Source organism: Leuresthes tenuis, unplaced genomic scaffold, assembly GCF_036924035.1.
Source record: "Leuresthes tenuis unplaced genomic scaffold, fLeuTen1.0.hap1 SCAF_6, whole genome shotgun sequence".
NCBI classification, from domain to species: domain Eukaryota; kingdom Metazoa; phylum Chordata; class Actinopteri; order Atheriniformes; family Atherinopsidae; genus Leuresthes; species Leuresthes tenuis.
Window position 1 is genome coordinate 13,677,161 of NW_027325360.1, and position 12,637 is coordinate 13,689,797.

General features: G+C 39.9%; 1 protein-coding gene across 1 annotated transcript in view; it reads left to right on the plus strand.

Annotated features, from left to right (window-relative positions):
- Positions 1–10,998, plus strand: part of oxct1a (3-oxoacid CoA transferase 1a) — a 39,367-nt gene extending 28,369 nt beyond the window's left edge. The window contains exons 14-17 of the mRNA XM_072387732.1: positions 1,205–1,294; positions 2,157–2,237; positions 9,998–10,099; positions 10,203–10,998. Coding sequence (XP_072243833.1) covers positions 1,205–1,294; positions 2,157–2,237; positions 9,998–10,099; positions 10,203–10,238 — 309 coding nt within the window. The 3' untranslated portion in view covers positions 10,239–10,998. The remainder of the gene's footprint in view (positions 1–1,204; positions 1,295–2,156; positions 2,238–9,997; positions 10,100–10,202) is intronic.
- The last annotated feature ends 1,639 nt before the right edge of the window (positions 10,999–12,637 follow it).

The window sequence follows — 12,637 nt, forward strand, 5'->3', positions numbered from 1 at the left end:
ACTGAGCCGTTACCCTGTGGCCATATCTGCATGTCAGTCTCCCCTAGTTGGAAACCAGCTTGCTGGGAACAATGTGGGACTTGAAAACAATTTTTGCACACGGCTGGCAATTGTGTTATGGTGGTGATCTTCCGGATTCTTTTCTTTTTTGAGTGCTTTTTTGGCTGCCTTTTAAGAGTGAAAAGCTTTGATTTGTTTTTCTTCTTTTGTGTGATTTGAAGGAAACATTAATTTATTTCTATTTACTCACTGAAAAGCTGTAGAGTGCCTGGGCTCTCTGCACATGAGCACACAGGCACATTTAAAGTTCTTGGTTTAATGTTTCAAAGAAAAAAAAAAAGATGCTGGCATTTGTTTACAATTGTCTGTTTTTCTGTCTAAAATAAGCTGCATTAGTTCTGAATATTTATGGATTAACTGTATGCTTGTTTTTTTTTTTATTTTTTATTGCAAATGAGTCTCTTTGTGGTCCTAATTAGATGTTTGAGTTGTTTTTTTTTATTTTGTTATATGGTACAGTTTTCTGTTGTTCCTTTCATGTTCCTTCAAGTAAGCGGTTTTAATTAGGTAACTGGAATGGTTTGAGATTGCTGAGCTTCATTTTGCATTTCAGCATTTTGTTTCCAAAACTCTGTCCAGCATTTGGAATGTCTCCACTTATCATTTACAGTGTATTGCAAAATGTTTCAGTAAAGCCAAGGAGTAACCTTTTTTTGAAAGGGTGCTCATGCATGATACGTGAGACAGACATTTTTCCATTATTATTTGGAACACGTGTGGTTACACCGCTGTCACCTCACCACACATTTCTGAAATTGCAGATCCATTCTGATCTCCTCTTGGGTTCCTTCTTATTTTGTCAAGTTTTTCAGGGTCTCACTGTTTAGGGGAGCACAAACTTTTCTGTTTTTGATGGAGCAGAATTTCCTTTTGAGACATTTTTTTTTATTAGCCACAGGGGAGTGAAAGGCATTGTTGACATTTCTATTTAGCTCTCTAAGCTACTGTCTTTGTTTTTTTTTCTAATTAATTTCTTTGTTCATACTCAACATTTTTATGATTTTGCTGGCCATGGAACTTAAGGGTATATTTTATCATTGTAATGGATGTTTAATGTTAAGTTTGGGATAGATTGTATTGAAATTGTTGTTTTTGTCCAATATCAAACAAAAACTCAAATGGATCTTTTTTCTTTCATTCTTAGGGTAAGATGGTGAAGGGAATGGGAGGAGCCATGGATTTGGTGGCCAGTGCTGGAACCAAAGTGGTGGTCACCATGGAACACTCAGCTAAGGTGGGTAAGAGTGGGTCTGCCTTTAACATCCTTGTTCTGACCAGTATTGCTTGGAGCAACCAAACCCAAGTCAAATTAACTTAGCAATTTCCTTTTCCCATGAGGGGATTTTCACCAGGATCTTTTATATCTGTTTCCTATAATAATGAATGAGGGAGTGTTACGGCTGAGGACAAGTCTGTTAACGGCTTGCTTAATGTCTTTTTACCAGAGAACATCCTGATGAGGTTCTACACAGAAACCATGCCCTGCTCATCACTTTTCAACTGATTTAGATACAAATCTAGAATAGGACTCCTCTGTATTTCGGGAAGAGCTGATTCGTTAGACTCCGGCTCCAACTCAAAATTAATTACCCCGAAAGGGCTTCTTACAATAGAAGTGGGTAATACAACTGAATTGGTTTACTTTTAGAAAGTCATGACGCAAGGGCATTGTAGCATTCTGTATTCACAGAAGCATGCTGTTTTTTTTGCTAATGGGACTCTTGTCTGGCACCCGGCTATAGTCCAGATGGTGCAGCAGGTGAGCATAAATTTACTGCCCTGGAGCCTGTTTTCACTCATGATGGGAAAAGGGGTGGATGATGTATGATGTGTGCTGTTCAGGCAGCATTGGAGGCATTTATGTGTGTTTTTATTTATATGTCTGCTGTTTTTTTTCTTAAAGATGACAGGGGGGGGACTAAGGCACACACACACGGAAATATCCTTCAAATTATTTTGAATGAGTGTACACAACCAGCTGCAAATATTAAAACTTCATAGTGTTCAGGCTTTCAGGGATACTGTCTTAATTTGCTTAGTTAATAACTGAGCTTTCTTTTAACCAACTGTTTTTTTGTTTTGTTTTTTCCTTTCAGGGAGGAAAACACAAGATATTGGACAAGTGCAGCCTGCCTTTGACAGGAAAACAGTGTGTGGACCGGATCATCACAGAAAAGGTGCATTTTTATCTTTTCATTTCTGTACATGAGTCCCATTGCACTTATTGAGGTCTGTTATTTCCTTGTGATTGTTTCACTCACTCCTAGCTAATTTTTTGATTTGTACATCACGGTACAGTACAGTATATTTTGAAAGTTTTCAGACCCTTTCAAGTTCCAGACAAACTAGTGACTCTTTTCTCATCCATCGAAACAAAATACTCCTAAATAACAAGGCAAAGACAGTTTTTTTGTTGGGTTTTGTTAACGTACTAGAAGTAACTCTGAAATGCCTCATGTACATATATTTGCAAGCAGAAATAGAATTGTTAGATTACTGTCTGTGTGAAGTGTTATTAAATGACTGATACTGAATTCAATAGAAGAAGAACCCCAGGTCAAAATTTCTGTTATTGTGAATAGATGAGGGATAATGTGAAAGACGAAGTGATTTCCAAAAGGCATAAAATTAATAGATGACACATTCTTTAGTATTTTAAGCATTACTTTAGTAATGTCTGACTTTTTATAAATGACAAAAAGAAAAGTTTCTTCGGTAAATTTTATAGCTATACTCATTGTGTAATATTGTCAACTGATAAGGAAAGAATGAATCAATTTCAGGTAAGTATGTGACAACATACAGAAAATGGCACAGCTAATCAATACATTTTTGCTGTTTTATTGAACTGTAAACATTCTTTGTTTTTAGTCCAGGGCTGTCCACCCTGAAGGAGTGAGTGACCTAAAATGAAAATCAATAAGGTGACAGACGTGCCATGGGTTTGAATTAGTTTGTGTTCACAGCCAGCCCCCCCCCCCCCCCCCCCCTTTCCTGTCCAGCATTATGGCAGCAGAAGTGTAATCTAAATACCGTTTTATTTTAAACACATTTGCTTTGCCAAAGGAAGCTTTATGAATGTAAAGCTCCCCTTGATGCCCAAGTACTGCTTATTTATTTATTTTTTTTTACAATACTTTACATGTTATAGAGCCGAACCTGACAGGGAAAGAGGGAGAGTAAAGAAAGAGAAACGGTAAAGAAATAGAAAGAAACGATCGGAGAAAACAATGATAAACCAGACAACCAGCTGCTACACCTGCAGAAACCAAACAGAAGACAGAATCCCACGGCCTCTGTGGGGAATCCAGGTGGAGAACCACCAGGAGAACCTGTAAGCAGCAGACAAACAGAGAAATAAACTAAACGACAACAAAAAAACACAAGCAGCAACAACACCAGCAGCAAGCACATACAACACAATCGTGGATGGCCCTAAACCACAGGACGACACAGCAACTGCATTGAAAGCATGCGACTGGGCAAATGTCTGTGTCCATGCACATGTAAACCATATGGCACAGGCCCCACTTGAACTGTGCTCATATATGAGTGTATACCCCCCCCCCCCCCAAAAAAAAATAAAAAATAAAATCAGAAGGCAGAGAGAACCCCAAGACCCAGGCCACCAGCCAGTTAGTTTCCTGATCATACTGGCGATAAGCAGGGAACAAAGGGACCATGAACCCATTACATACAAGTAACACACACTGTATCTTTATCTCTCAAATGCAGCTTCCTCATGCACATACATTTTAAAATGAGCACAAGGAAGCGACTGACTGACTGATGATACAATGGTGGTAGAGCAAATAGCATTTATTCATTAACCCTAGTTCAATTTATTTACATCATCCATCCATCCATCATCTACCGCTCATCCGTGGGTCGGGTCGCGGGGGCAGCAGCTTTAACAGAGAAACCCAGACATCCCTGTCCCCGGCCACTTCCTCCAACTCTTCCAGGGAGACATAGTCTCTCCAACGTGTCCTGGGTCTCCTCCCAGTGGGACGTTCCCGGAACACCTCACCAGGGAGGCGTCCAGGGGGCATCCTAACCAGATGTCCGAGCCACCTCATCTGACTCCTCTCAATGCGGAGGAGCAGCGGTTCTACTCCGAGCCCCTCCCGGATGACTGAGCTTCTCACCCTGTCTCTAAGGGAGGCCCAGACACCCTGCGGAGGAAACCCATTTCGGCCGCTTGTATTCGCGATCTCGTTCTTTCGGTCACTTCCCACAACTCGTGACCATAGCTGAGGATGGGAGCTTAGATTGACCAGTAAATAGAGAGCTTCGCCTTCTGGCTCCGCTCCTTCTTCACAACGACGGGCCGGTGCAGAGCCCGCAGCACTGCAGACGCCACACCGATCCGCCCGTCAATCTCACGCTCCATTCGTGAACAAGACCCCGAGATATTTACACCATTTTTCATTTTTATTTGGAGTTAGATATTTTTATTTTATGATGCATTTTGATGGTACTTCCTACATCTCAGCAACAATGCCCTTCTTTTATTGTTGTTTGACTCTTGTGTGTGATTGTAGCCACGACTCTGTGGCTGTACATTCCCTACTCTGTATCACGATGAAATGTGAGAGACAAATGCTCTGTAAAGGCAGTTTAGGAACATCTGTTTGAGCCTCGTGTCCACTGGCTCTTATTTTCACCTCTCTGAAAGATATTTCTCCTGCATATTAAGGGAAATTTAAGTTGTATACCAATAACCAAAAAAAGCTTTTTGGCTTGATGGAGGAAACTTTTTTTCTCTTTTTTCCTTTCTTTTTTTGCTGTGATTTATTGCTTTTGTGTAAATCAGTCTGGTGTTCTGCATGCTTCTATGCTTCCCCATGAGCAAGCGTCTCTGCTTGCAGATCTTGATCTGTGCACTCTTATCACGTGCATGTGTCTTGTTTTGACACTAATTAAACTATTTCCATGAGATGGAAGATCTATCTTTCATTTGCAAAACAGAGACCACGGGGTAAACTTGAACTTGTGTGAGGCAGAGCGTCTTCATTATATGTAATGCTAGATACAAAATGAAGAAGTTTTGATGATGCTAGTGGAATACACGAAGGACGAATACAGAGGTATGAATACTGACTGGGAAAAAAGGAGTGGGAGAGATATGAAAATAAAGCCTGGAGAGAGGCTCAAGTGTCCAGTGGAGCTTGGTGCTGCTACAGTTTAGTGTGCACTCTGTTCAGGTCCTTATAACCCTCCAGTGGTTTCTGGCTTTCACTGACAACATGACCTGTCATCGCCAAAGTCAGTGTGTTTTTGTGCCGCCAACCACCCCAATCCTTCTCATTCTCAACTGGCTTTTACTGTGACTGCACAACATTCGCCAGGAAGCATATTTCTGTCGACTTGTATAAAGGTTAAAGCACTTTCTGCTGCCCTGCAAATCCTAATACCACCTCGTCCTCTCCACCTTCTTCATTTCAACTTCTGCCGCTGACTCTCCTGCTCACCACAAGCGCTCTCATTCATGAATACATGCCTGGCTTTTTACTTGCCTTAAAGTCACTTGCATTCTTACTATCCATAATTTATTAACTAATTTTCTTCCTCTTGTTTCTTTGTCCTTTGTATTTCCCTGCTCCCACATCCCCCATTTTCAGCTTTAGTCATCAGATCTTGTGCTTTGAATAATTTTGAGAATGTTTCTGCCCTCCATCCACAACAAATCAGCATTGTCTGTCATGAAGTAGAAGCATTATATTGAGTTTTTTTATGTTGCCACTCTCTCTGTGTAGTCTGGGCAAGCAAAACTGAACTCTTCAAAAATTCAGACATGTAACTGTCAGTTTGTCATCCTTGGCGGCAGCGTTGAGAGGCCGACTCTTTGCTACCGACATATTTAGAATAAGGACGTCAGTGGAACAGCTTAGCAGTTACTTTTAGCTTGGTTAACTGGCAGCCAGCCATCAAGAAAATCGATCAAATGATGATTTTTCTACTGACAAAGGGCTGCTGTTGTCTACTGACAGCAGCACAACAGCTAAGTTAATGACACATTTGACATTCAGCTTTTTTTAAAAGACTAAATAAGCATCAGAAATTGGGAATATGGGATGAAAATCCAACCATGTATCTATGCATTCACCCTTATTATTTGGGGTTTAAATTATGTATTTTGTTTCAGTTGAAAATGCATGATGGAACATTTATCTGTTGTGTTATTTTGACATTCTTAAAGTTTGGTTGTTTGAATCTACACCTACGAGGAGACACCGATCGGGATGTGATCTCCATCAATGCTGAACTTTTCCTGAAAATATTTTCTTGATATTGTAATTCAGTTGGAATAAGGTTCATCCTGGTAAAAACACAGATGAATAGGATGGACACACACTGCCTTAGAAACACAGTTGCTCAAATGGTGCAGCTCTAAGGCAGAGGAAGAACCTTCTAGATTCCAGAAGGCATTAAAATGTGTATGGTATGCATGAGTTGATTGGTCTGATCAGTAAATTATTTGCAATGATTGCAAATTTGCCACTTGCCCTCAGGAAACCTACCAGTACCTACCTTACTAGCACAGTGAACCAACTTCATGAGCCAGAATTTCAAGGAGAGATTTTGCTGAAGGATGTAAAAGACCCTCAAGGAAAGCTCTGAAAGTGGCACTCGAGCAAAGTTTGCGTGTCGCATAACCAATCCGTTAATGTATGCTGTAATCCCAAAATGGAGAGCATTATTCAGACTGGATTCAACAAGTATTAAACTGTCTGTTGTCTCGCACACTTGATGAGCACCCCGAGAAATTTGAGAATTAACACACAAGTGAGCTTGAAAGAAAATGCTCATCTTCACATAGACTTGGTCAACATCAGTCATTTATCTTTTTGTTTCTTAGATATGTCCCCTTTTCAAATGATATTCCAAAACACTCATTATGAGCAATGGCAGGGCAGGCTTTGTGAGGACAAATTATATCTTGTCAGCGTAATTTCCAGGGTAATCAAACTTGCATGTGGTAAGTGTTGAAGTCATTGTGGTACAATTTCACCAGTGGGAAAGCAGGACACTACACTGTTTCTCCATGACAACCGTGAAGAGAAAAACCTTGTCGGAAAACGCCGATTAGTAAAAGCAGCCTTTTGCAAGGCCCTCTGCAGAAACATTGCCAAAATGCTTATGTGACATAATAAGAAAACCGGATGAAGTGGTGAAGGCTTTAGAGAAAATGAAAAGAACATTAAAGCTGTGATCACCTCCAGTACACCATCACAAGACTTGGGTAATGTTGCAGCCAATGTTTCCACACCTAGCATCACATCAGTGAGTGCCCAGTGTTTGGAGTCATGTCTTATTCAGCAGCTTATACTCACATGGAGAAATCTTGCAGCTCTTTTGTTCTATATTAGCCAACAAGACTGTTCAAAACTGCTTGCGGGCTGTGAGAAAAATATTACTATGGTGATCACCCGAGGTAACTCCCAGCAGTTGAAAATGAGGGAACATAAACCATGCAGCAAACAATACATTTAATAAGCCCAATATTGCTTGTCATAAATGTATTCTGCAATGGTTCTATCCTCACATGATTAAACATTTGGGCTCCAAGTTGTTTCCTAAATGAGAGCAGAAAGGGGGATATTTAAAACCTGCTAATAATACCCCCCCCCCATTCAGACACATGCACAGACACTAACATACACAATGCATTCTCACAAGTGCGCACCCTCCTTGGCGCTTGTTGGCCGGCGGGATGGTAAATCAAGTGTTGTCCTAAATAGCTGTGTTTTGATTTGAGGCTTGAGCTGGTGGGAAACCTCTTACCTCAGGCTGTGTCTCTGCCGCTGCTCCTCTTTCTTGAATCCTCTTATGCTTCCATTTCTCCACTTTTGACCGCAGGTGCCCCGTTTACGAGCGTTGTTGCTCGAAGCAGCGTTATCATTAAAATTAAAAAGTGCGTGTCATAGTGAGTAAAATCACAACACTTCTACGGTCCATGTGGCTGGAGCTCTCCACTCCATCTCTCTCTCTCTCTCTCTCTCTCTCTCTGTATATTTTCTTTAAAAGGAAAGATTTAAATGAATTCATGCAAGATCGAGCAGAATGACTCCTTAAATATTCAGTCATCATAAGGAGCCCAAGGAAATGTTACCTTTCTCATTTTGCACAATAACAGCATGACCATAGAAGGCAGTAATGGCTGCAGCAACCAAATTGAAATTATTTTATGGTTCTACTCTGAGGTTTTGTGTGAGCACATCTCCAAATGAACTTTAATTGTAATTGCTTGAATGTATTACAAGCTTTTAAATTTAATACTGTTTTTGTCTTTCTTCTTTTCCTTGTTTCCTTGTTACATGACATTCAGCCTTGGCAGACAACGCGTCACATAGGCTGCCAGATTTTTAATGAATAACTTGCATCAGTCTAATCATTATGAATATTAGATATTAGAAATGAGGTCAACTGTTGTACATACCCAAACCACTTTGTGTCCAGGTCTCATAAACCTTGGAAGCAGAGTGAAACCGAGTTTCTTATTGACACATGACAGGATTTGCCACACAGTAACCGCACACAGCTGTTGCATTTTCACCAACTACCTCTGCTACATTTTGATAAATCTTCAATTCCCATTAATCCCTTGTGACAAATGTCACAGTTAGAAATGCACGTTGGTGTCTGTTTTCCGTAGACCCTCGTCTCTGTGACATTCCATCTGTCGCGCTATTTTGGAGTGAGTTATCTGCCTCCTGCTCTGTCACTGTATGGGGTTCTAATGAGCTGAGAGTCATGACAGGCTTAGGCATCTCCTGTCAGTCCCTGCTGAGCAAGGCAACAGGGTCCTGCTTGTCCTAAAAGAGTATTTTGCATTGGTTGCATGAATAAGGATGATGGCATCGCTCGAGATTCGGTTTGAAATTGTTTCATGAGGTGTACAGTGTGAGTTTCTGCCCGATTTGTCACGTCAGACCTGTGCTAAAAAGTAATAATGACCCAGGAAGGTCTAATTACTGTCAATGTTACAAAATACTTCAAAATCATCTTTAAAATGAAATGGAGAAGCTAAAACTGGGTATTCACATTTGTGTATGTGTTTTGGTTTGTTTTCCCCTCTTTTCTAGCGCTGATAAATACAATGATTGCGACCAATGCAGCAAGCATAGTCGTCACTTAAGTTTTTGTTGGAAAAACCAACAGCCTATGAAAAGGGGGAGAATGGGATGGTACGGAATTGATTGCATGCTTCCGTGTTTTCACTCTCAGATAATGCACTGCTCTTCTTTAGACCCCAGCCCGTACATTGAGAAAGTCCCTGCTTGCACACAAATATGCTCTGCTTCATCTCAAAACTATTTGCACTCTGATTCACTGTAGAAACTACCTCTAATTAGTTAACTTCATTTTTTTTTTGTTTTGTTTTTGTCATTTGTGTCTCATGAATTAAACATTTGTGCGTGATCTTCAGCTTGAATTATTTTGCATTGATGATGATCTTTCACATTTCGGATACATTATTCTTAAACTAGTTTCCTCTTGTGTTTAAACTCCTTAATAGCTGTGCAACAATTACAATGTAATTGTTCATTTGTTTGTAGTGGCCCAGCTTCAGGGAGTTGAGGGCTTCTCTCGGAAGCCTCTCTTGGATGTGTCACCAATAATTGCTGCTATTTTGTCATCTCCTGTATGGGTGACAGTGAAGTGGTACTCTGGCCTGCTGACTGAGCCACTTAGGGTTTTTTTGGCGAGCTTATTGTTCCTTTTAGATCCATTTGATAATTGAGGCCCTGACATGTCATTCAAACCATCACACACCATATGGGGCTTAAACCCGCCTGTTACAGGAATAATTAATCTCACGATTTTGTCTTTATATCTAACCACCCACTACCATCTCTTGCTCTAAAAGACCCATATTTTTCCTTGTTTCCCTCATCTCCTGTCTCTTTTCTACTTTCCGTCGTTCTACCAGGCTGTGTTTGATGTGGACAATACAAAGGGCCTGACTCTGATTGAAGTTTGGGAGGGGCTTACTCCTGAGGATATCAAGGCATGCACTGGCACCGATTTTGAGGTGAGTACTCGTAACAGTTTGGCTACCAGCATCATAAAGTATTTCCTGATTTCAAGTTTGATTAAAAATGCTACATCTCCCTTCTCCTTGTGGTGTCACCTAGGTGTCGCCCAACCTGAAGCCTATGCAGCAAATTTAGAGGAACTTCCAGTGGGTCTGAAGATGTGGTTTTTGGTTTGTGTTGCTCCATTTCACAGCAATGAACAGCTGGTGATGTAACAGTATAAGTTGGGTCAAATATGCTGATGAAACACAAATGCTCGGTTCGGTTCTCTGGTAATCAGCATGCAAATATCTGAAGGATTTACTGTGCAGCAAGGACAACTGAATAGGACTCTTGGGAGCCAACATTAGTGGCTCTCGATGTGGTGTGATGCAGTTTTTAAATTTCTTTAACTTTTCTTGTGTGCAGCTGTTACCAAATCATCCTTTTGACAATAACAATCAAACTGGTTACAATCTTATGTTTTGTAGGAAAAATAGACCTTTTCTAGTATTTTGAGTGTAACTGATGCAATACAATTTAAATCGCAGTTGCTGTAAAATGAATACGGTGATGTATTAAGATAGAAAGTTGAAAGGTAACGCATTAGAGGACAAGGGTGTTGGAGGTCGAGTGATCACTTGTGCATCACAGATGGTAGTTAGTTTGACATTGTGATGCAACAACAAAAAATTATTTCTATGCAGTCTTGCTTTTCTGCATTAGAAAAATCAGGGAAATGTGGTAATGTCGGTCACATGTTTGTAACAACCACTTCTGCCATAATGCCAGCCTCTTTTCTCGGCAACTCAATATAATTCAAAAACTATGAGCCTTAACGTTTTTGTACTCAGACATTTGCTCCACTTTGTTTGTATATTAAATAAAATACAACCTGGTGTGCAGTATAAAGCAAGTGTGTCTTTTGTCTGGTTTGTAATGTAATGGCCGTATAAGAATAAATAAGCCATCAACAGTTGGCTCATCACATAATATTGACTGAAAGCAAATTACTCTTTCGAGAGTGCAGGTTAGAGCTTTCTATATTTCGATGGTGGGCTCACATTGACATTCTTTATGTGATTTCTCCACTTGAGAGGTACTGTCATTACCTGAAGGCTGTTACATAGCTGGCAAATTCCGCCAGTGGGATTTTGGGTTCAAGAAGATCAACTGGGTTGGATCATCAAGCAGAAAAATGGAAGAAAGTGACAGGGGCTTTTGCCACCGGCTGTTGATGTTTATCCACCCTATCCCTTCATGAGTCAAACCTGAGTGGTACCATAGGAGCCTACTGTTTGTAACATATGTCACATACTTATAGTGGGATGCAGGGGAGGAGGGAATTTTAAGGAATGTGATGGGCTTTAACAGTACCAAATGTCAACCGTAGAAGTGAAGGGACCCTATTCTTTAAAATGACTAACGAGTAAACGGGTGTAGTCAGCAGGTTTAAGCAAAGTTGGTTAAAGAGAGCAGACAGATGCAGTAATGCCTCATTAAAGAGCATTCACTGTGTGTGTGTCAAGTGGCTATTTAAAGCACTCAGATTTGTGGCAAACTAATGTCAGGCAAATCCAACATGTTTTAATTAATCGAGTTGACCTTTTTAGATAAATTACGTAAGCTTCTGCATGACTATGAACTTGAACTTGCATGCATCATTCCTTAATTTATCTAGGAACAAAATAGAACAAGATATTTAGTTTATATTTCAGTAAAACATCAAAACTTGAATTCCAAAAATTTTTTTTAGATACGTTACTCCCATTAATTTCAAGCTAAGCTTTGTTCTGTTGTGAATGAAATATTGGTTTATGAGATGTGCAAATCACTGCATTCTGTTTATTTTTATATCTGTACTTTTTTCCCCCAGCTTTTTTTGGGATTGGTGTTGCATTTGACGGTCCTATAAGTGGAAACACAGCAATGAAAGGGATTTTTTGCTAGGCGATTATAACTATCGATTTTGTATGTCCAAAACATTGTTTTTTAGACCTTACACTGGTGCCACTTCACATCAAAAATTATTGTTTAAACACCACCAAATGGGAAATGAACAGAAACAAACGCAGAGCATATATGGTTGCCTGCACTTAGGAAAAAAACTTAAATAATGAACCTTTTGTTTAAAAATGTAAACAATATATACATATGCCTTGTATATATGTGCAAGGCATCATGAAATCCGAAGACTACAAAAAGATTTTGGGATGCAATGTAAGGGTGTCAGAAAGCTGGGCCTGCGTCAGAGGTCATGGGTCTTTCAGAAGGACAATAGCCCCAAACATACCTCTAATAGCAACCAGAAATGGTTGAGGAATAAGTGCTGGACGGTTCTGAAGTGGCCTGCAATGACTGTACCTGCACAAACTAATTAGGCCCAAATAATATGTTTTACCAACAAACATATTATTTGGGTCTAATTAATTCCCCTAAACAAAATCCAAATATTTACTTTTAATAAGTATAGTTGAAATTGTTAGTATTCACTCTATATCAGGCAAACACTTCACTGTAACCACATTAAATCTTATTATATGAAGGAATACTTT